The 22,695-nt window shown below is 42.2% G+C and overlaps 1 protein-coding gene across 1 annotated transcript; it reads left to right on the plus strand.

Moving 5' to 3' along the window:
- Positions 1–346: 346 nt before the first annotated feature.
- cnpy1 (canopy FGF signaling regulator 1) lies at positions 347–13,035 on the plus strand. The gene is made up of 6 exons (XM_085377624.1): positions 347–509; positions 1,089–1,191; positions 2,063–2,178; positions 10,678–10,890; positions 12,516–12,615; positions 12,871–13,035. The coding sequence occupies exons 2-6, from the start codon at positions 1,098–1,100 to the stop codon at positions 12,909–12,911; spliced, it is 564 nt and encodes a 187-aa protein (XP_085233750.1). The 5' UTR covers positions 347–509; positions 1,089–1,097; the 3' UTR covers positions 12,912–13,035.
- The last annotated feature ends 9,660 nt before the right edge of the window (positions 13,036–22,695 follow it).

A 22,695-nucleotide genomic window follows, 5' to 3' on the forward strand; every position in this document is an offset into this window, starting at 1 on the left:
ATTGGTCCATGCTCTTTGAGTTTGGAATATGATTGGCTGTCCACCTCTATGCCCGACTGAACGTGGCTACACCAGAGCCGAGCACGTCAAGACGACAAGCGAGCCGGAACTAGGTGTACTAAGAGAAGTAGGCTGAGTGTGCTTTTAAGATTGACGCATGATTTTTGTTATGATAAAGATATACTGAATAATTATTTCGAGACAAAGATTCCGACTTATTTTTTATTATTATTATTTTGTGTGTGAACTTTACTACCGCAATTCCCGCACAATAGTTAAATATCGAATATTTTTAGGGCAATGCCCTTTTACTTTGAAAGGCACACCCGGAAAGCTAACTGTTGTACTGTATGTGTCAGTGCTGTTACCTGTCAGTAAGTGAAGCAGAGATAGGCATGTACAGACAAATGAGCTGAGGACATGTCATTATTGTAGTAACAGCGCTGCTGCACCGAGTCCAGCCGGCTCCACGTCCGCTGTTAGCTGCTATAGCTCGCTTTCCTCGCAAGGTAAGACAAGCTACCAGCGCTCCCTCACTATTCCCGACGTGGACCGTACCTCGTAAACAAATGTGAAATCTTAAGACAAGTCTCGTATGGCGATCAAAATCCCAGCGGTGAGAACGCGTTGAAAATATTGTTAATATTTTACTTGTATGAGCCTACAATTCGGCATTCGCTAAGTCCATAAATAGTTCGTTTCAAGTACAGTTTGATCGGATTTATGCTTGCCTTTTCCGCAAGTGACCATTCGGGGGCTTTGTACTGAACAACTACAGGTGACGTTTTAGGAAAAGCACTTGTTGATCCCTCCGTAAAGTTCCCAAAGTGCTCCCCTCTTTAAGGTTTCAGGTCTCAGTTTCAGTTGTGTACACGTGGAGGTAAAATAACACTTCAATAATGTATAAGCACACTAAACTTACTGAAAATATGATTTGCATTTAAATTGTATGTGGTTTGGGTTTTTTTTTAATACACAATATGTTGTGTTTTTTGAAATGTCTTCACACTTTAAGACTCTGTTACTTAGGTGTAGTATACTGAAATTTGATTTTAGTTTTTACTGTATATGCCTTTCTGTACTATTAGGCTATCAAGATGACTGCATGGGTTATTCAGATGATGGTGATGGTGCTCTCTGTCTTTACTGGCAGCAGCCAGGGGAAGAGGGACAAGGTGCTCTACTGTTCTGGTAAGTCATGCAGATCTGACAGAAGCTTTCTGTCTCAAAGAATATTGCTGCTATTTTAAGGAAAACCACAACTGAACTGCAATGCAAAAGCATCTCACCAAGTAACTCCAGAGTTGGCAAAAGTACAGACATTCTGTGCTTAAGTACAAGTACAAATACTACTGTTAAAAAATACTTCAGTAAAGTTGAAGTGCTGATTCAACTTCTTTACTAAAGTAAACATAAAAACTGCAGGCTCAGAAATGTACTCAAAGTAATAAAGTGAAAAGTAGCTCTTTGGAGGATATTTCTATTTTCCTGCAAAGCTAACTGAACCTCATGCAATATTTATATGATAAAATAATATCAGTAGATGGGAATACAAACTGTAAAACTTTTTTAAAAATTCGTATTATACTCAGCTTGAATCTAAAGAAAAGGGACGGTGCGATTCCACATGTACAGACCCAATATCTGATTTAAAAACCTCATCAATCCTCACCTTTTAATCTAACCTCTCTTCTTCCTCTCCTGTCCCGTCTTTCTTATCTTGCACAGTGTGTTGTGCACAATAAATGCAAAAATGAGGAGAAATACTTACAACATGCACAAACATATGACCCACAGCATGTAATTAATTTGCATGAATGTAATGTTGTTGATATGCTGCTTAGAGATGCTGGTGGAGCCAGTGATAATCGATAAGGGAATCAAATTGGGAATCAATTCCCATCCATAGCATTTTGACCTTGTAGCACTTCCACAAACATCAGTATGAGACTGAATTCTGGATGATTTTTCATGTTACTTACGTACTGATGTTCACTAAATTCCAGGCTGTGAGCTGTTGCTTGTATTGTTTCCATCACTGAGGTTTACCTCTGTTTCCCAGCATGCAAGGCAATCGTGGATGAACTGAACCACTCAATCAGTCAGGTGGACCCAAAGAAAACCATCAATGTCGGCAGCTTTAGACTCAACCCTGATGGAACCATGAAAGACAAAAAGGTACTTTACGCCAGTGTTTACACACACACCACTCACTTGCCAAAGCCCCAACAGATGCTTCCTCATCGGTGACCCCCCTATGAGTAAAAAGTGGGAAGGAGGATCAAAGTTTTAACAGGAAGAAACCTCCAGGAGAACCAGGCTCAGGGAGGGGCAGCCATCTGTCGTGACTGATTGGGGTTGATGGGGGACGACAGGACAAAGATACACTGTTTAAGAGTTGCAGAAACCAGTAACAACTAAAGATTAAATACAGAGTGGTGTGTAAACACACAGTGAGTGCAGGTGAATCACAGTGCATCATGGCAGGCCCTCAGCAGCCTGGGTCTATTGCAGCATAACTGAGGGAGGACTCTGGGTCACCTGATCCATCCCTGACTATATTCTTAAAAAGTTAAAGTTTGAAGCTTAATCAGTGTCTGTCTCCCGAATCCACCAAAGAGGGGTCTTAAGGCTCTGCCTTCCATTCTATTTCTAAATATCCTATGAACCACATGTCTGAGAGTGAAGTGTTCTCTCTCGTCTTCATTATTCAAGACCTTGTATGCGAGAAGAATTTTAAAGTTCTGGGTTTAACAGGCCAATGAAGGGAAGCCATTACCGGTGAAATTTGCTTTCTTTTTCTAGGAATGACGTTTTCCAGCTCTAAGTGGAGCATTTTGGATCAACTGAAGGCTTTTCAAGGAGTTTTTAGGACAGCCTGATAACATTGAGTTACAATAGTCCACCCTCGAATAGATGCATAAACTAGTTTTTTAGCGTCACTCTAAGACAAAATGTTTTGAATTTCCTACACATTTGTTTAAAAAACTCTAAGGTTCCTCACAGTGTTACTGGAGGCCAAGGCAATGCAGTTCAGAGTAGGGCTGCTCAATTAATCGAATTTTAATCTCGATTACGATCTGGGCTTTCAACGATCATTAAAAATGACTGAGCCGATTATTAGCCCCTCCCTCGTGCTTTACTCTCGCGCTGCTCCGTGTGGCAAATCGAGCGCACCTCTCTGCATTTCGAACACGTGTCACAACAATTAAGAGCAGCGGTCTCCAACCTTTTTTTGCGCCACGGACCGGTTTATGCCCGACAATATTTTCATGGACCGGCCTTTAAGGTGTCGCGGATAAATACAACAAAATAAAACTAGTACCGGTACCGAAAAAAGAAAATTTATTCATAACACACGTGGAAAGACCCAGGAAAACAGAGTAAACGATAAAAACGATAACAAAATAACGCTGAAAACCGATAAAAACCCTGAAAACTATACATTTCACACCTGAGCCTCAACGAACCAAACGACTCACGCACCGGTACCGGTCCGAGGCCCGGGGGTTGGGGACCGCTGATTAAGAGGACCCGAGGGAAGCTCGGAAAGCTAAGCAGAAGTTATTTGGAGAGGAGAGTGACTGCTGTTGGTTGAAAAGAGAGGTAAAAACCTTCAGTGGTGTGGAAACATTATGGGTTCAGTCAGACGTGGATCAAGTGGACACAGTGTGTAAACTTTGCTACAGTGTCGTAGCTGCACCACAGAGCAACACTGCAAAGTTCACTAAACATAGATGTTTACATTTTTCATTTATTTTTTATATTGCAAACATTTGCACTGTTGTCAGTATTTGCACACTATTTTATATTATTTTTTGACAATCTTTAAAGTCATTATTCAATACATTGTTATTGTTAAATAAATATCGCCAAAGAATCGAGATCTCAATTTCAGTGAAAATAATCGTGATTATCATTTTTGCCATAATCGAGCAGCCCTAGTTCAGAGTAAGCATCAAGAAATCTCGGGAAATCTTGGGATAAAAGGAAGGCTGGTGATTGGTCTATAATTAGCTAAGACCCCTTGTCTGTGAAGGTTCTCGGTCATCCAGGTCATCGTAGTTTAAGGAGCTTGGAAAGAAAAGCGTCTGGACTTTTTAAGTTACTTAAGTTACTTCTTAACTTAAGTTACTTCTTAAGTTAAGAAGTAACTTAAGTAAGTCCAGACGCTTTTCTTTCCAAGCTCCTTAGACTAAGACCCCTTGGTTTAACTGATGGCTTTTCAAGTAGCAGTTTAATTACTGCGAGCTAGAAGGTCTGTGGTACATTGCCCATTAATAGAGAGAGTTGATTAAAATAGAAATTGAAGCATAAATAAATAGTTGGACTTCTTTGAACAGTTTTGTAGGAATGGGTCCTAAAGACACGTTGATGGTTTGGTAGTTGCTGAAGTTAACTCGGAGAGATCAGTTAATTCTCAACACACTCTCACCAAACTCTCTGCACTTGCTAGCACATCTCCACGTTAAGCACTCTAAGCTGCTGCACATCCTTTCCATCTCGATCACCCCGCCTAGTCCATTTGTCCTTCCTGTTTAGCCAGTGAAATCAGAGCTGCTGGTTTGAGTGTATTAAACAGTTTGGGTATACTGTATGTAGCCATAGGGAACACAATAGACTACTTCCACAGTTTAGGGACTCATTTCTGCACACAAGACATGATAAATGTGTCATAAAACACATGACCAAGTTGCTATGCATTCTTCAGCAGTCTTCCTGTAATCCCATCCGACCCGAGGCTCTTATTTGCCTTTGATTTTTTTCAAAGACTGACTGAACATCATGTACATTTTAACAGTGCAATCGGGGTACAAGGAGCCATTTCTACATAGATGCTGTGATTAACAGATGCGGTCTTTTCATGGAGGAGTCGATTGATCTTTGTTGTTACTGTGGCTGTGTGCATGACACTGTGTGAGCGCAGAAGATTGATCCAGGCTATTGTCCTGCTGTAATGAGGTCACCCCCCCCCCCCCCTGGAACTATGACATTTCCTGTTGCTCAGAGGCCAGAAAATCATGAGGTTTACAGCTATACTATTGATTTCTGGAGCTTTAGCGTTTGTTGTGACTATCACTATCACGATAACTGCACCGATCAGTGTGTGCACGTAGGCGTCGACACCTACAGGCAAATTCAGAATCACAGATCTTGCCTTATGACAACTGTTTTCAACACTGATATTACTAGCTCAGTGTAGCCATTAGATGTTCTGTGTGACGACATAAGTCATCAAGTTTTACTGCATAATTTTCCTCAAAACAAAGTCCAAACTATCCTCTAAGCATTTACATGTATCCTGATTAGAGTTAGAAAACAGCATTCCAGTCACCCAGCAGGGAGAATGAGCTTCCTCCAGCAGTGAGCTCCTGCTCTACTCTGAGCTGACACTTTCCTCTACCTGTTGTATTATCTGGTCATCAGATGTTATTGAGCCACATAAGAAGCCAAACCTTGATCCCATGCCCTCCCGGCTCCCTTCTTTTCAGCAGCTTTTGACCTAGTGTGAATCAGAGAGGGAGGGATGTCACAGCTTAGATGCCATCAGTGAGGAGGATTTGCAGGTTTTAAGTCTCTGCTCTTTGGCCTTGTCACAGTAGGACTTCCTGGGAGTATGGGGCTGCTCTGTGCCACAAAAGTTAAACCTGCCTGCCACAACAATGCCACATTTAAGGCTTCCAAAGACATTGAACTTAGTTGGAGCGGGTTGATCTCATAGTGAACGGTGGGAAGTCATGCATTGAGAATGAGAGGATGCACAATAGCATGCTGACACAATGACACATAATATCATGGTCTAGAAATGTGACTCAGTGAGGTGACAGTCATTTTTTTTTTAATCCAACAAGGATCTTTTATTTTTCCTTGGAGGTTTCTTAAAGGAATAGTCTAACTTCCAAACAAATTTCCTTTCTTTGCTTACTGTTTGATTTGGTTGATATCAGTCTCATGTCTGAGACTCTTACTGCACACGGCATTAAAAAAAACAGCGACAACCCTCAGGGCAACAAAATGAACCCATTGTTGGAGTGCCAAGTTTTGGGACTTCCAAAAGTCAGTCAGTCCCAATAAAATTCCACGTTAACTTGACCTGCTAAACAGCATAAAAAGCATGTTTGAAGTTTCCCACTTCACACCGTTATTGATGTATGAGACTAGTATTTCATTATTCAACTTGTCATGTCTCAGGTCTCTTTTGTCTTCCTCCCCTCACCCCAACCGCTGTTGCACCTGTGCAGCACATAATACACCTTCTAACTTGGCAACATTAGTAGCTAACTTGGCGCTCCTGCTTATTATATAAATATGGTATCTTTTGGCTCTTAAAAACACAACAACAGCGACAACATGGCGAATGTTGAAGCCTTAACGTGAATTCTAAAGCCAGTGGGGAACACTGTGGTGGCTACATTCATCAGTCTGTGGACAGGACATGTTCTTCTGTGAGCTCCAGAGGCAGCGTTAGCATTGTGAACGGCCTTTGGGGCCCAGGCCCATCCAAAAGGATGACTGTGCCCCCTCAGCTGAATTCTACTGACTTACTTTTACAACTATAGGTAAAATTAATCGTTGTACAATAATAATTGTTATTGTAGTAACAACCAAGCCCATATTAATAATTTGGTCAATAGCAATTTAGAGCATCTACAATGAAATAGTAAAGTTAGTGAGTCTAATTCCCTCCTGTCAGAGTTGATTGCCTGTCTAGTCCATCTTCTGAGGTGCTGACCCTGTTTAGAGGTGCTCGTAGATGTATGTTTGAAGTTTGGACAGTGTAGAAGGTCAAAAACACAACATGTGAACAGCCAGATTTTCCCTAGTTCAAGTCTTCATGATGGCTTTAGTGGATTTTATGAGATCATCACTGATTTGATGTATTTCATCGTGGCATATCAAAAGTCAGCTGTCACTAGAGATGAAATATGATAAACCAGATCTGATCAGATGCTGAAAGGTTAAATACACTGGACTTCTTTCTGATTTCTAAGAATCACTTAGAAATAAATCACAGAAACTGGAGCATCACGAGACTTTCTAACCAAGTTTTCTAACCTCTGGCTAGTTTTTTTAAAATCTGGCTAATGAGAATAAACAGCATTATCAGCCTAAATTTAAAAGCACTATGAGAGCACAATTACAGTGAGAAAGGACCATTTGAGTGCTTTGAAATACTCACATTTACCACTGTAACAAACTAAGGAATGACTAAACTTACCTGACCATGAACACAACAGCCTGTAAAATGCCTCCACTCCTCTGTTAAAATACATAGAATATTATTTTATTCTGGATTTAAATATTTCAAAGACAAAAGATTTTTTACCACTTATTTTCAATACAATATGAAGTACCCAGATAACTTGAGCAAAATATCGTGCGACACATCCAGTTAAAAACAGTCTGGCATGAAGTAAAATGATACAAGGAAGCTTTAAATCTGCAGTTTTCAACTGTTAAAACAATAACTCTAGTTATGCTTGCTCCTCAGTAGAGCTAGCTAGATGCTAAAGTAATGTGACCAAGGCTTTCCCGGCGTGTGCACAAACACATGATAGGGACGAGGAGGAAAAAGGACCTCTTGTGGATGTAAGCAGAACCGTGGGATGAAGCTTTTCTCCACGGGCTAAACTCTAAGCAAAGTTGTGGCACAAGAACAATGATATTAAGTATCAATCCGCCCATCAGATTTAAACACTCACTAGGTGCTTCTGTCATATTCTTTGCTTTTGCCAGTTTTGTTTATGTTCATCAGTGCCATGTCTTACTCTTGTAGTATCTCCGGTTTGGCCTATAATATGGTCCTTTACACCACAGAAAAAGAAGGAGCTTGTGGAGCTTAGCGTACTGTTGAGAAAGTCTTCTCACCTGACTTCTGACAAGAGTGAAGAAGCTTTACCGCCAAACAGTGTTTCAGTCCTTGTGCTGACTCTGCTCGCCACTATCTTCCAAACTGCTGACATCAAGAAGCCCTGGTTTATGATTTAGAGCTCCTATAAAGACGCATAGCATTTCCATTCAGAATGACCAGCTGGTTACTATTAGCTTTACTACTCTATCATAATGAAGTAATATTATTACTGTTAGACCTTTATCAACGACTGCTATTAGAAAATTTGGGATTTAAATGATATATAAAGGTCAAAAATACATTTTAGGTTCTCCTTCCACTTGCTGCCAATGTGACATTATTATTGTTATTTTATTGTTTATTATCATTATTATTATTGTTAATTTATGGGTCTTCATTGGCCAGAACAATGACATTGAAAGGCCCCTGTCCACAGTGGTGCAATAATGGCTCCCTGTCCAATGGGAATTGAATGGAGGATAGCTTCCCTGAGAAGCCTATTCTCTGGGCCAACCAGTCACACCCCACTACCACCTCAGCCACCACCCCCCACCCCATTCTTCAAACAACACTGTGACTGACAGCTCCCTTTCACACGGCTGCAACTGGCAAGGAAGGGCTTTAATTCCAAACCATTTTGTAGCATGGCATGATAATGACTTAGACCCAAGCCCATGGATTGACATGGTTTTATTGTAGGGCCGGGGAGAGCAGCCCTTTTCTTCTCTTTTTTCATGCTGTTTGGATGAGATTGAGGATTTAGTTTTATATTCAGTTTCATTCTCATATAATCATATATATAAAAAGAAAGATATGACTGACATGATGACAATACAGGAACATGTATTATCAATTATTTCTGCAATGAATCAGTTAATTAAACCTGTGAATGTTGCATTGTCAAACATGTACTGTTTTTAAGTCAAACTCCAAAGTATTACATTTGTGCAACAGCTTCAACAGATGATGCTATATATGAGTATTGTTTCTACTGAATGTGCCTTCAGTAGCACTTAAGCTGCCGTTCAGTAATGACTCACTAAATACAGGCTGCGGTCAAACCTACCAACTAAACCTTAATCTGACTGCTGAAGCTGGGACTTTAAACAATGATGAGAAATGACTAACTGAAATATGCAAATATAAACTATGACTTGTCGTTTATATTATTATTATAAGCCTTCCGTCAAATTGGCATGGATATTAGAGTGTAATAAAAAACGAACCTAGCAAGCTTCAGGTAAAGATGATTTTGTGAAAACAGATCATGTGTTCTTCAAAATCATTAAAACAGTGGCGGCTTCTGCACATTCTCAAATTAGCTTTTTAAAAGCTTGGTGGGAAAAAAACCAAGGTATTTAAATATGTCAACATGGTTCTAGGAAAAGTGTGACCAGCATCAATTAATTGACCAAGTTTTAATCCAATAAACAAAAAATTCAGTCATTGAGTGAAAGAAATGACAGCACTGATGCCAAAGTCACCACAAGCAAGTTTTGATTGATAGGCGAGCCTCATCGCCACTGCTCTACATGACCTACATCCCCTAGTGCCTGGCCCTTCCAACCTTTAGCCCTGTGCTGTAACACCTTCTGTCGACCAGCCAACTTTCTTCCTTCTTCCTCAGCACACTGTTAGCAACCCTAACAGTGTTGTCAGGCTCAGGGTCTTCTGCAAGGATTAATGCAGCGTCGGAGAGCTCAGGTGGTTCTAATTGTCAGAGGAATCGCTGGCTGGTTTTGCTCTACTACCCAAAATTTCAGTTTGCTGAGCAGGAAGAGGCAAAGATTTGATGAAAGACAGATGGCAGAGCAGTCCTTTGTCACATCATCACATCTCAAAGTGTGTGTGTGTGTGTGTGTGTGTGTGTGTGTGTGATCAGTATGGCTGGTTAGAGAAACAGAAGAAGAAACAAAGGCTGAGAGTATAATTTCTCTATCATTATAAGATCCAGTTCATCTGCAAGAGGCTCAAAAACGCTCCCTTCTTCCTCTGTGTTCTCTCACCACCCAAACTGTCCCCCACCCCCAACCTCCGTCCTGCCACTCTTTGACCAAAGAAAACAAGGAAGATTTCCTCCTTTGATCGTCAGAGGATGGAGGGGCTGAATGGGCCAAAAGACAGCGCAGAGGCAGGGTGGGGGCCGAGGAGATGAGCCGTTTACCCTGCACTTGGCTTCTGTTGAGGCCTTCTGCTTCTCCCATCTCCTCCTCCTACGACCCCACCCTTCTCTGGATCCCAACCCCTCTTTTTGCTAGTTCGAGGTATAACAAACACTGAAACCCACCCCTCCCCTACTTCACCCTTTTCAGTGCCCTATCCTTGCATCTTCACCCCTGGGCGTCACCCCTGTCACCCAATATCCTTCCGGGGATGGAGGGAGCAGAGCACAGCACCTGTCTTGACCCGTCTAGACACCACCGCCCTGTTGATTTGTCTTGAAAGGGATGGGTGGTGGAAGAGCATGGCTGAGTTTGGATGGAGGGTTGGGGAGGGTATTCATGCAGGTTAAAAGTCAAAGTTGGAGGGTGAGGTATTTCAGCGTTGATGGAGAAAACACAGCGGAAACAAGAGGCCACCCCACTGACCCACCCTGAGGCCTGTGGTGTAACACAGCTAACACTAGGCCAACCCAGTCTTTTCTTTTTTGCCATGATGCAGCTGTGCTGTTTTGGTCTATCCGGCACGAGTTCTTAGACGTTTCAACGTGGCAATCGGGTATTGGAAACATGAGACAATGGCTACACGGTCCAAGAAGAAGCCGTGCTGGAACATGCCAGTCCAACATGATGATTCCCTCCTCTCTCTTTGGTTTGATTTGCCAGGTCCCATTCGCTCGCTCGGAGACTCACCTCAGCGAGCTTCTGGACGGCGTGTGCAACAGTATGAGTGACTATGCACTCTATGTGGATCCCATCACCCAGCACAAGCAGTACAGGAGGTTTGCTCCCAGAAGCAGTGCTTCCACCGACGACTTCCCCGACTTTAAGAACTTCCAGTTTGATGGGCCAGAGGCGTCCAATGACATCAAATTCGCAGTGAGTGGAAACATGCACTGAAAACAATGTTTTTAAGTAGAACTATAGTATAGTTAGAACTGCAGCCTAGTTCAGGATCATGTACAGAAGCATTGGAAGCATTTCCAGGCCAATTTCATCCATTGCTATGTATTAAGAATCAAAAAACAAAGAAAATTCTCAGAGTTGCTAATTTTGAAACAAGTTGTTCAATAAATGAAGATGTACATTTAAAATTGGAGGCGGTGATTATGACAACCCTGCATCAGTCGGTTTCCAGCGCCGTCCAATCGAAAACAACACGTTTTGTATAGCAGAAGCATTACAAGGTAGTCATACAGTTACTTAGATGTGTAATCTAAATACACGTTTGCTATTTTCATCAATCTATCAGTTGGGACAAAATGTTAGACTAGAAAATCGGATAGTTGCAGTAATGCTATTATTGAAATTCCTTTTATATTTTTATTTATTTTAGTAAATTAATTATTAATCGGTTTGTTAAGCTCACATTGTCAAAATTAACAAAAGTATGCATTTTATTCTAGGCATTTTCGTATATGGATACTTTTATGTAGATGTATATTTCATGTTATTTAAAATAATTGCTCCTATGCAGAAAAAATAGTCTGTTTAAAACACACTACTTGAGCTACAGACAGATGAGAAATGAAAGAAAAACCCAGAACAATAACGTGGCGACCTGCCACATCAGCGTCAGAGCTCCTCGCCATTTATTCTTGCAGTAGACGTTGGAACAGAATTAGATATCGCCTTTTGGGGTTTTTTGATGGTGGTGGTGGAGCATGATGTCAGTAAAACTAGAAAACAGCTAAATAAATACAAGTATATTACTCTTTTATGTCTGACATTGTTCCGAAATCAATTTTCATATTCTTTAAACCGTTCAAAGACGCTGTGTCACATAGAACAAGTGTGTCTACGTAGCAGTGACCCTTCTTTTGATACAAATGGCCCCCTGTAGCATAATGGAGCCAACGGAGCTCTTCACTGTAGGGGTCAGTGATTCAGGGTTTTCCTTTAATTTGTCATGCGTTTGTAGTGTGGCCAGTTGGTTGTGCCAGCCATTTCACCTGCCTTCAATTTGAGAAAGTACTTGATATCACCAGTCACTGCAGAAAACCCGGTCAGTGAGCCATGATTGGATTTAGTGACGTGTAGACTGAACAGCTGTGAGCTTCACCACGACGCACCATGGCGGCTTCACGTGACCGAGGGGTCTGAAGGAATTAATAGGACAGATGAAACAACAGACACGGGGAAAAGTTTGTGGTTTATTCTGAAGTTGGATTGCATCACGAGTGTGATTGGGTGAGCCAGCTCCCACTGAAAGCTGCTGCTTTAATAAACAGCTTCGGACTTGCATCACAGCCACTTTTGTACTTTTTATTCACCACCATGTTCCTCGCTAAAGAAAAAGCAGCTGGAGCAGAAGTCGAATTCATAAAAAGCGAGGAAGGGTGCTTTCACAGAGTCTTCGAAATGGATGAGCGGTTCGATAAACAGGAGAGAAACGTGGCCGCCGCCGCCATGCAAATGGCGTGCCCACAGTGTGTGAAAGATGTGTGTTGTGCATGTATGGTCGAAGCACACTTTGACCAGTGTTTGCTGCGTCTGTGTCTCAGTGTGAAACGCTGGTGGAGGAGTTGGAGGAAGAAATCATCTCTGTGCTGAGCCGGGACAGGCAGGAGAACGTGCACGAGGAGCTGTGCAGCAGAGTCTCAGGTAGCAGCTATGCTTCACACGCGCACTCTCACAGAGCTCACACACACACACACACACACACACACACACACACAGCTGTGGAAGCTGCTCGGGTTTGGCGTCCACAGCATTCAGTAACAGCAGAGGCCAGTGTCAGCACAGCTCAGTAGCCTCAGTGTAGGTCAGTGTTAGCTATTTGTGTCTTTAGATGGTGGCACATTTTCGGGTTGTGGAACATAAACACTGATGTGTTTGTCGTCATGCTTTTCCTTTCAGACTACTGTGAAGACAGCAGCCGTGCTAACGAGGAATTGTAGCATCACACTGGATTTTCGGTGCAGCGAGGAGAGACCAGCTTTGACACACATTTCTGAGAAAAAGGTTTTGATAAAAAATGTTTGACAAACAACTGAGACTATTTTAAGTAAATAAAAACCAAATGTTGAGAAAGCACAGTGTTCATTTTTGTCTCTGCATGCTGCTCACACCACAGTATATTAACCAGACCTACAGTAACTGTTTGTTGGTGCGAGTTCCACATATCAAAAGTTAAGATAGTGGTCTCCACAGTTAGTCAGCTGATCAGTTTATCTGGCAAAACTCTTTTCTGCTCTCTGTCACAGTCTGGCTTTATCACCAAGTCCAGGAAAAACATTTGGATTTCTTTGTTTTTTTTATAGAAAAAAAATACACATTATTTCCTTCCTTTGCACACACCATAAACATCCATGGGAGATAAATCTGTTAGTGTGGAATTGTAGACTGCTGGATGATAGTGCTGACGCTAAATGTTCACAGAAGCTAAATGTATTGTGTCAGTGTGAACATGCAGCTTTCAAATTGCTGTATCTTTTCACAAAGACTAGCAGGTGGACAGACCCGAGCCACAACTCAAGCATCTGTTATCTGATTGGACCAGACTTAACAGCAGCTGATTGGTTGAAAACTTTGCATTGATATGCTAAAGGCGGCCGCATGCAGGGGAACCAGAGAGTGCGTTATACTGACGCTGCTTTGTGCCGATTCTGTAGCTTGGTTGGGTTCGCAATAAAAAGGAGACCGAACAAGTGCTGATGGTTATTATATATAATGCATTACTGGGCTGTCATTAAGTGTGACCTGCGCCTCTCCTGAGCACTGGGGGCTGGGTCTTCAGGGAATGGGTATATAGTATCTTTACTTCATTATGCATCGCTAAGAAAACTATCCTCATGAACTGGAAATCAAAAAACTGTTGATGTATTAACATAAAAATGTACTTGTCTGTCTCCTCAGAAAACCTACTGGATGAATTTGTTCCTCTCTGGTCCCCACTGATCTATTCCATTAGTTGGTGTGAGTGCTTGGCTATAGTCTCCTTTCCCTGTATGCCTTGCAGGTGGATGCAGGTCGTCTCTGGGACTGCAGAGGTCTGGCAGCAGGGGTCCGTCTGTCCCTCACACACCCCACAACAAGATTGTTGATTTATGTATATGTCCATTTTCAAATTTTTGTGTTGCAGGTACTGTATGGTTATTTTCCCCACAGGTGCAGCAGTTGGGGATACATTATGCATTTCTATTTGTACTCCTTTTATTACATCTTCGCCGACTCCTGTTTTTTTTTTTTTCCTCCTCCCAGCAGATTTAAGCCTTATGGGAGTGTCGTCCCCCCCCCCCCCCAAGAGGGAAAATAGACCCCCTAATGCAGCAGTCTCCAACCTTTTTTGTGCCACGGACCGGTTTATGCCCGACAATATTTTCACGGACCGGCCTTTAAGGTGTCGCGGATAAATACAACAAAATAAAACTAGTACCGGTACCGAAAAAAAGACGATTTATTCATAACACACGTGAAAAGACCCAGGAAAACCGAGTTAATGATAAAAATTATAACAAAATAACGCTGAAAACCAATAAAAACCCTGAAAACTATACATTTCACACCTGAGCCTCAACTCTCGCGGCCCGGTACCAAACGACTCACGGACCGGTACCGGTCCGAGGCCCGGGGGTTGGGGACCGCTGCCCTAATGGACCACCATTTGACCTTAGAACTGAAGAAGCTTCTCCGTTGAGAGTTGAAACATCTTCAAGCAACTTAAAGAAGTCCAAATGCCTTTCCTTTCCAAGCTCCTTAGGCTAATCTAGAATTCTTTTGTCTAGAAAAAAATAATATGTGAATGTGTTATTTGGACTGGGGAGACGAACGAGTGTGCTCTTGAAGATGTTACGGAAATGCCACACACCGGCCACTCCATATGTTTCAAGATATAAATGAATGGCTTGTGTGGATTTTGACAGGGATGCCCTCCCGAGAGCACTCTGATCAAAGATGAGTAAAAACAATTTGCATCACCACATTTATAAGATTAATGGTTGACAGATTTGGCAGACAAGAGAAAAAATTGTTGGAAAATGCAAGATCATCCCAATTAGGTGCATAGAAGCATGCTAATATCACTGGAACAAATATAGTTTTCCAGCAGCAAACACACATCGCTCAGCTGAATCGGCCTGTACACTAGACACCGAACTGTATATTGTTACTAATCATGATAGCAAACCCTCTTCCTCTGTACCAATAACTGGACCGGAATACTTGCCTACATGTAGGCGGACATATCTGGGTCTCCTGGAAAGTTGAATGTCTGCTCTCAGCTGTTTCAGATCTGTGATCACTTTTTTAAATTTCACTGGTTGGTTGATGGACTTAACATTCCAGCTCACAAAATTTACTGACAAACCATTAAACGTTTCAATGTTGCTTACACAGGCCATAGTCTGTATCACCTGAAAATCAATGCATACATTTAATCTGCCACATAACGGAAACACCATCATAATGTATATAAAGGTCTGAGAAAATAATTCCAACCCCTTTCACCTATAGGAACATGGTGATTACAATACCCATCAAAAAGAAATGTGGTGGCGAGAATATACCAGAGCGCCCACTCAGCCACATTAGTATATGCATGTTCATATATTCAATTCTATGCTTCAATCGCGACCTCGGTTGTGCTAAGAGCATCTGGTTAGATGATCTCAGTGCTCTTTTGGGGTCATACATGTTGAGGAGTTTGCTTAAATAACTGGGCGCCACATTGTTTAAAACTTTAAAAGTAAATGAATTAATCTAAAATTAATATGATATTTGACAGGGAGCCAGTGCAAATTTGCTAAAACTGGAGTGATGTGTTCATACATTCTAACACCCATGCAGCAGCATTTTGGACTAACTGCAAGCGATGGAGAGATAGATGAGTGTGAAGACCCAAATAGAGAGTTGCAGTAGTGGTGAGTAGAGGTGATGAAAGCCTGAATAAGTGTTTCTAGGTCTCTTGGAGGAAACAATGAAAGGAGATGTTGTATTTCCTAAAAATAGATCCCAAAGGTAGCATGTATAAGGAGAACAGAGTTGGACCCAAACAGACCCCTGTGGCACACCACAACACATCGGGGCAGAGGAAGAGGAGTTATTGGCCAATAGTAACAGAAAAAGACCTTGTAGTGGCGGCACTCCGTCTCTATTTCACTCTTCTTTACCACCTTTAGGAGTCAGTCCGGCAACATGCATTTGAAACGCGAGCAAGTCCAGGTACTTTTCTTGCAAAAAAGATGTTTATTGAAATTTTTAATTTACATGGCAAGACTCGGTCAAAAAACTGTTTTGCTTCCAGCTTATCCGACTCCCCAACTATGTAATTACAGTGTGCCGGAAGCCCAAAATACTAAAAAGTGCATTAGAATGTCGCACTTCTATATTCTATACCTTTAACAAAACAGTATTTTGAAATTAACTAGAAATTATATTCTTAACATCAAACATGTATATTTCTCCTCTAATCATTTTACCAGTACCAATAAAATTAACATTTAATTGGCTCTTACAGACCTCTCTGATAAATATGATTTAAACCATGAAAAAACTGAGCCTTTAAGACCAACAACGTGTTCAAGTCTTGATAAAAGAATGTTGTTATCAACTGTGTCAAATCTAAAAGGACTAAAACCACAGAACAACCTGAGTCGACGGTTAAAAGAAGATCATTAAAAACTCTTAAAAGCGCCGTCTCAGTACTGTGACGCGACTTAAAACCAGACTGCAACTCTACACAAATGCCACGAGTGTCTAAAAAGATCTGAAGTTGCTTGAAAACAACTTTTTCCAAAATTGTGGACATCCAGATTTTTTGGTTTGCACAACAGCATGTTTGAAAACAGCTGGTACACAACCTGATGACAAGGAAGCATTTAATAAAAATAAAATACTAGGCCCAATAATGTGAAGAGCTTCCTTGAAAAGGCAAGAAGGAAGAATATCCTGAGGGGAATTAGACAGTCTTAAGCGATCAATTACTTCCTTTAAGGCAGAAAATGTCACAGGCTCGAACTGCTGAAAAACAGCTGAGCATTTAGAGGGTGGATCTAGGTCGAACACTGCTGTGAATTTGGAGACCTTAAATTTTTTCAATGAAGTGTTTTAAAAAGTTTTCACACAGTGCAAAGGAAGCCTCACTAGGAACATTGGCTCAGGGGTTAATCACAGAATTAAAAATATTAAAAAGAACTCGGGCCTTGTGATTGTTGGTAGAAATTACACCGGATAGGAAAGCAGATTTTGCAGCTTTAACAGTTTTCTGATTATTTGTTAAGCGGTCATGCAGGATGCCCAAAGACACCTGGAGTTTCTCCTTTTTCCATTTTCTCTCTGCACGTTGACATTCGTGTCTGAGAGTGCGGGTGGTTTCATTCAGCCAAGGTTGACGTGAAGATTTGGTGCGTTTAGTCCTTAGTGGAGCAACAGAGTCAAGGATGTTGGAGCATATTGAGTTAAAAAGGTTAGCTAGTTCAACTGATAGTTCCGCACTAGGGTTGGCATCATAGAGGGGCGAGTTAGTAAAAGTGGGGGGAAAGTGAGCAGTGGTCACTGAATTGTTCGCATCTGACGCACAGGTCGCTCGCTGTCCAACTCCACATTACACACTGCAACATTAAACATAACTGGGAAATGATCTGATATCCCACAATCCTTGATTTCCGTAATCCGATCGTTAAGTGATGACGTGACGAATCCTACTTCCGGGTCTAAAGTAGTCTGCGTTTAATATGGCTTTTGTGTTGTTAACATGTTTAATGTTTTGTATTTTCTTCTATTTAATCTCAAAAAGCTCCTAAAACAGTCAGTGATCCCTGTTGACCTCCCTCGGCTTTTATTACCGCTAATCATTTATTTAAGCTCAGTTTTTAAAACCTTAGGATGTAACTACAGCCCAGCCCATGCAGCAGTATATGAATGACTAACCTCGTATTGTGGATGGATTATCTCAGTTGTTCTCCTGGCTGAAGTTTGGTCCTTTTACAGCATCCTGCCATGCGATTACATTTGTTCCTGACCACCGAGAACACGCACGTTAACTTTTATCCAGTGGAAAAAAAGTTCGCTTGTTTATATTATGCTAACATAGCTGTGTCGCTAGCGGTCACGTAGCACATCATTATATACCAGCTAGCCAAACTTCAGTAACCCTACAAACGTCACTGCTGTTTAGTTTTCTGTCTTCAATTATGCTGGAAGTGATAACAGAGCTGTACGTTTGAATTTGTTTCCAAAACCCCGCAGTCAGGACATGCTATATTGTATTTAGATATAAGCTAGTGAGCTAACTTCCTGCTAACTTCTAACTCCGTTAAATGTCATAAATTCCGTTTTCATGGATGCCTGGATGTTAAACTCAATTGTTACACCTGGTAGAGCAGAACGCTGATCATTTTATTAAAGATGAAAGACTTTAAACAGTTTTTCAACTCTCAGTAATGCCATAGTGATCGTTTGATATATGGACCTGCAGCGGAGTTTGAGCCCAGACACGGCTAGTGATGTCAGACTTTACGACCGGATACAAACATCCAGACCATATGACAACACCAGATCGAATGTATGACCTTTTTGGTGAGTTGGATCACTCACCCACTGAGTGACAATAAAAGTGTCAATAAGGGCAAGGAAGTCCTTTACTAGTGGTCCAGTCTCACAGCATACATGGATGTTAAAATCACCAACAATTAAAACACGGTCATATCCTAACATAAGACTCCCCAATAAGTCAGCAAAATCGAGATTAAAATCCTTAACGCATTTCGGTGGACGATACACCGCAGTGCAGACAGCTGATGGAGCGCAGTTCAGTTCCAAAAGCTGCACCTCAAAACTAGGATACGAAACAGGTGGCAGTTGCCGCCAGCGAAAATAATTTTTAAATACTGAAGCTAGCCCTGCACCTCTACCAGTGGTCTGCGGAGAGCTAAAAAGTGAACGATTTGGGGGGAAGGAGTTCTGAGAAAGAAAAAAACTCACTGGGTTGAAGCCAAGTTTCAGTCAGGAATATAAAATCCAGTCCTGACGAGATAAAAAAAAGTCATTTAGGATAAAAGTTTTGTTTGACCTGGTGTTTAGCAGGGCCATCCGAAGTGTGATCAAAGTGTTGCTAACAGGAGCACGTCCCAGCAGACGAAGGTTACTGAGATTCACGCCACCTCTGTAGAACTGCACCAATCGCCAGACAGGTGGAGGCTTCGCCGGCAGGTCCGAGGGAGCAGGAGGTCTAACAGCCCAGATCCAGCGATGCCAACTGCCAGACTGGACTGGTCCCAGACAGCACGAAAAGATGGTAGCACATCTGTAAGAGTACGATGTTTCTTCACTCAGGTAAGCCTTGATGCGTACCAGGATGCCACCTCGTTTCCCCATCTTCTTGAGCGCTTCCTGGGAGGAAGGGTAAATGGTAGGCGACGTAGGCAATCAGGAATGTCCGCCAGAAGTGTAGGACGATTTTCTGGCTTGCTTTCTAAATCAAGCGTTCTGGGTTTTAGTGGCCCAAGGTTCAAAAGAGTTTGGCGATCATAGACGAATAAAGCAGAGCCATCAGGGCAACATAGAAAAGGAAAGATAACACCCAGCAGACAGGACCCAAAAAGATGGCTCGCCGTGCACACAGGTGCCATCTTGGTTCTGGCTGTGAGGCAAATTCATTATATCTCAAGGATATAAGAAATATGATTTAAAAAAATTTAACCTGGAGCATGTAAACACAAATGTTCTAGTGTTAAAGTTACTCATCGGAGACTGGAGTAATTTTCATCTTCACATAAGTCACAGTCTTATCAGGATCCGTAAATTTTTTATCTTCCCCTATGTGCGTGATGCGAAGTCGAGCTGGGAGGGAGTAGAAGGAGAATATCAAACCCCTCGTCAGCCATGTAGACGTCTCCTAACTTCTGTAAATGCTGCCCGGGCTTGCCACACTCGTGGTACAGTCAGGGAAAATGGTAAATCTCCGTTGAAGTGAAGTGGGCCCTGGCTGCGTATGCAGCACTGGATTTCCACACATTCTTGATAGTAATGCAGCTTGGCAACAACGACCCGGGGTTTGCTGCCAGTATTCCTTAGTCCCAGGCCTCAAAGAGAGCCTGGGGCCAGAGTATCCTGGCATGTAATTAAGTAACCGATGTGTGGGAGCTGGAGCCAGGTCTCCCAGGAACACCCAGGATCCTTACGTTACCCCCCTAAAGCCCCCCCTCCATGTCTTTACATTTGCCCTTTAGATCCTGTAGTTCCTTTTTCATTTCTCACACCATATCTTGCAACATAACGGCTTCACAAGACCAGGTGGACAGGCCGCCCTCCATTTCCTTCACATTAGCACTCACCTAGACTGTGCTTCAGATTAGTGGTGTCCATCTCGCTTTTGTCCAGAGAAGGCTGGGACAGTCCACTGGACAGTCCACAGTCCCAGGAGGCCTAGCAATGGAAGGACCAGCATCCTTGTATTTACGTAGACTCATTGCTAGGTGTGTCTTGTTGGGTTTTTTTAAGGAGTCGGCTTCTTGTTTGTGGCGCTGTCACTTAGTGTTTGCTGTCTCTGCAGTAGAGGATCACTTCCTGTGCCTGTTCCAGCACACAGTGGTGTTTTTGTGTAGCTCATCTGCATAGCAATTTAATTAAAACTTGCAGATAACTTCTTATGTCATAGTTTAATCTTCACGTGCTTCATCCGAAGCACACTCTTTGTCTATTCACTCGCTAATCTATAGTCACAGTATTCACTCACTGTGTCTTTAGGCATGGCCTCTTCACCAATGTTCCCTCTAATGTTTCATGTGTCTGAGCGAACACACAAACTCCCTGAGCGTCCCTTGGACCACTGTGAGCAACATTAGACGTGTGCACTGTGGTCACATATTTGGAATAAATGTAGCCTATTTGCAGCCAGGATCACTGAATTAGAGACTCGGCTTCGCACCCTTGAAAAACCCAAAGCTAGCCAGGCAGAGGTTAATAACAGATATGATTCAATGCAGAGAGGTCTGTTAACACACAGTGAGTGAGAAAGGTGACTGGAAAGGAAAAACTCAATGCATCATGGGAATCCCCCGGCAGCCTACGTCTATTGCAGCATAACTAAGAGAGGATTCAGGGTCACCTGGTCCAGCCCTAACTATATGCTTTAGCAAAAAGGAAAGTTTGAAGCCTAATCTTGAAAGTAGAGATAGTGTCTGTCTCCTGAATCCAAACTGGAAGCTGGTTCCACAGAAGAGGGGCCTGAAAACTGAAGGCTCTGCCTCCCATTCTACTTTTAAATACTCTAGGAACAACAAGTAGGCCTGCAGAGCGAGAGCGAAGCGCTCTAATAGGGTGATATGGTACTACAAGGTCATTAAGATAAGATGGGGCCTGATTATTTAAGACCTTAATAATAATAATGGATTGGATTTATATAGCGCTTTTCAAGGCACCCAAAGCGCTTTACAATACCACTATTCATTCACTCTCACATTCATACACTGGTGGAGGCAAGCTACAGTTGTAGCCACAGCTGCACTGGGGAAGACTGACAGAAGCGAGGCTGCCATATCGCGCCATCGGCCCCTCTGGCCAACACCAGTAGGCAAGTAGGGTAAAGTGTCTTGCCCAGGGACACAACGACCAGGACAGAGAGCCCAGGGATCGAACCGGCGACCTTCCGGTTACAGATGCGATTCCCAACCCCCTGAGCCACGGTCGCCACGGGTATGTGAGGAGCAGGATTTTGAATTGAATTCTGGATTTAACAGGAAGCCAAAACAGGAGAAATATGCTCTCTCTTTCTAGTCCCTGTCAGTACTCTTGCTGCAGCATTTTGGATTAGCTGAAGGCTTTTCAGGGAGGTTTTAGGACTTCCTGATAATAATGAATTACAGTCGTCCAGCCTGGAAGTAATAAATGCATGAACTAGTTTTTCAGCGTCACTCTGAGACAGGATATTTCTAATTTTAGAGATGTTGCGCAAGTGAAGAGTGTGTCATTTCCACAACACTGCTTTCACCCCCGAGGTCCACAGAGCCGTTGAGTCTGTGCAGGTCCCTGTACAAGCGCATAAACCTGTAACAAAAAATTCACCGAACTCGCACACGCACAGAATGTTTTCCTTCGTGGAGGGAAAACGCTGGCACACACTGCGTCCAATGTGAAAGGGCCTTAAGCCTTCCAGGACCAGAAGCTCAGTAAAGCACCCATCCGACAGCCAAACCCATCTGTTCTCTGATTGGATTGTTACGTTTGTGATTGCCATGACATTGACCAATCAGCTGAAAGGAAGTAAAATTGCAAGCGAGGGAAGTGAGGGAGTTTTACATTACAAATTTTTGCTTTGTATCTGTGACCAGGCCAGATGAGTTACAAAAAAAGTTTGTAACTTGTGTAAATATTTCTTACAAAGTCTTTTTTACACAAGCACAAATTCTCTTCTACAGATGCACAAACATAACATTTTCAGATATTTTGGTTTACAAGGTTACAAAACTCAGTTCACACCTATGCAGTGTGATTTACAAGTAGGGATCGGTATTTTATCCGATACCGGTGCCAAACCGGTACTTTTGAAACGGTGCCGGTGCTTAAACGGTGCTCGAACCGGTGCTTAAAGAATGGAGAACACACACTTTGTCCAAAAACATCTTATGTTTTTATTTTTAGCAGTCTCTTTTTTTCAGCAAAATGATAACCAAGTCAGCCTTTTCTGTTGATACAACATACCTCCTTTGGTTGGAACCGGTGCTTAAACAATGGAAAACACAAACT

The sequence above is a fragment of the Diplotaxodon limnothrissa genome, linkage group LG18 (genome assembly GCF_057381915.1).
Source record: "Diplotaxodon limnothrissa isolate DT_005_m linkage group LG18, D_limnothrissa_male_GT1.1, whole genome shotgun sequence".
Taxonomy (NCBI): Eukaryota; Metazoa; Chordata; class Actinopteri; order Cichliformes; family Cichlidae; genus Diplotaxodon; species Diplotaxodon limnothrissa.

Coding starts and splice junctions, on each gene's coding strand:
- cnpy1 (XM_085377624.1), top strand. CDS start 1,098: ATGACTGCATGGGTTATTCAGATGATGGTGATGGTGCTCTCTGTCTTT. Junction 2,179..10,677: donor GAACCATGAAAGACAAAAAG/GTACTTTACGCC, acceptor TTGATTTGCCAG/GTCCCATTCGCTCGCTCGGA. Junction 10,891..12,515: donor CCAATGACATCAAATTCGCA/GTGAGTGGAAAC, acceptor TCTGTGTCTCAG/TGTGAAACGCTGGTGGAGGA.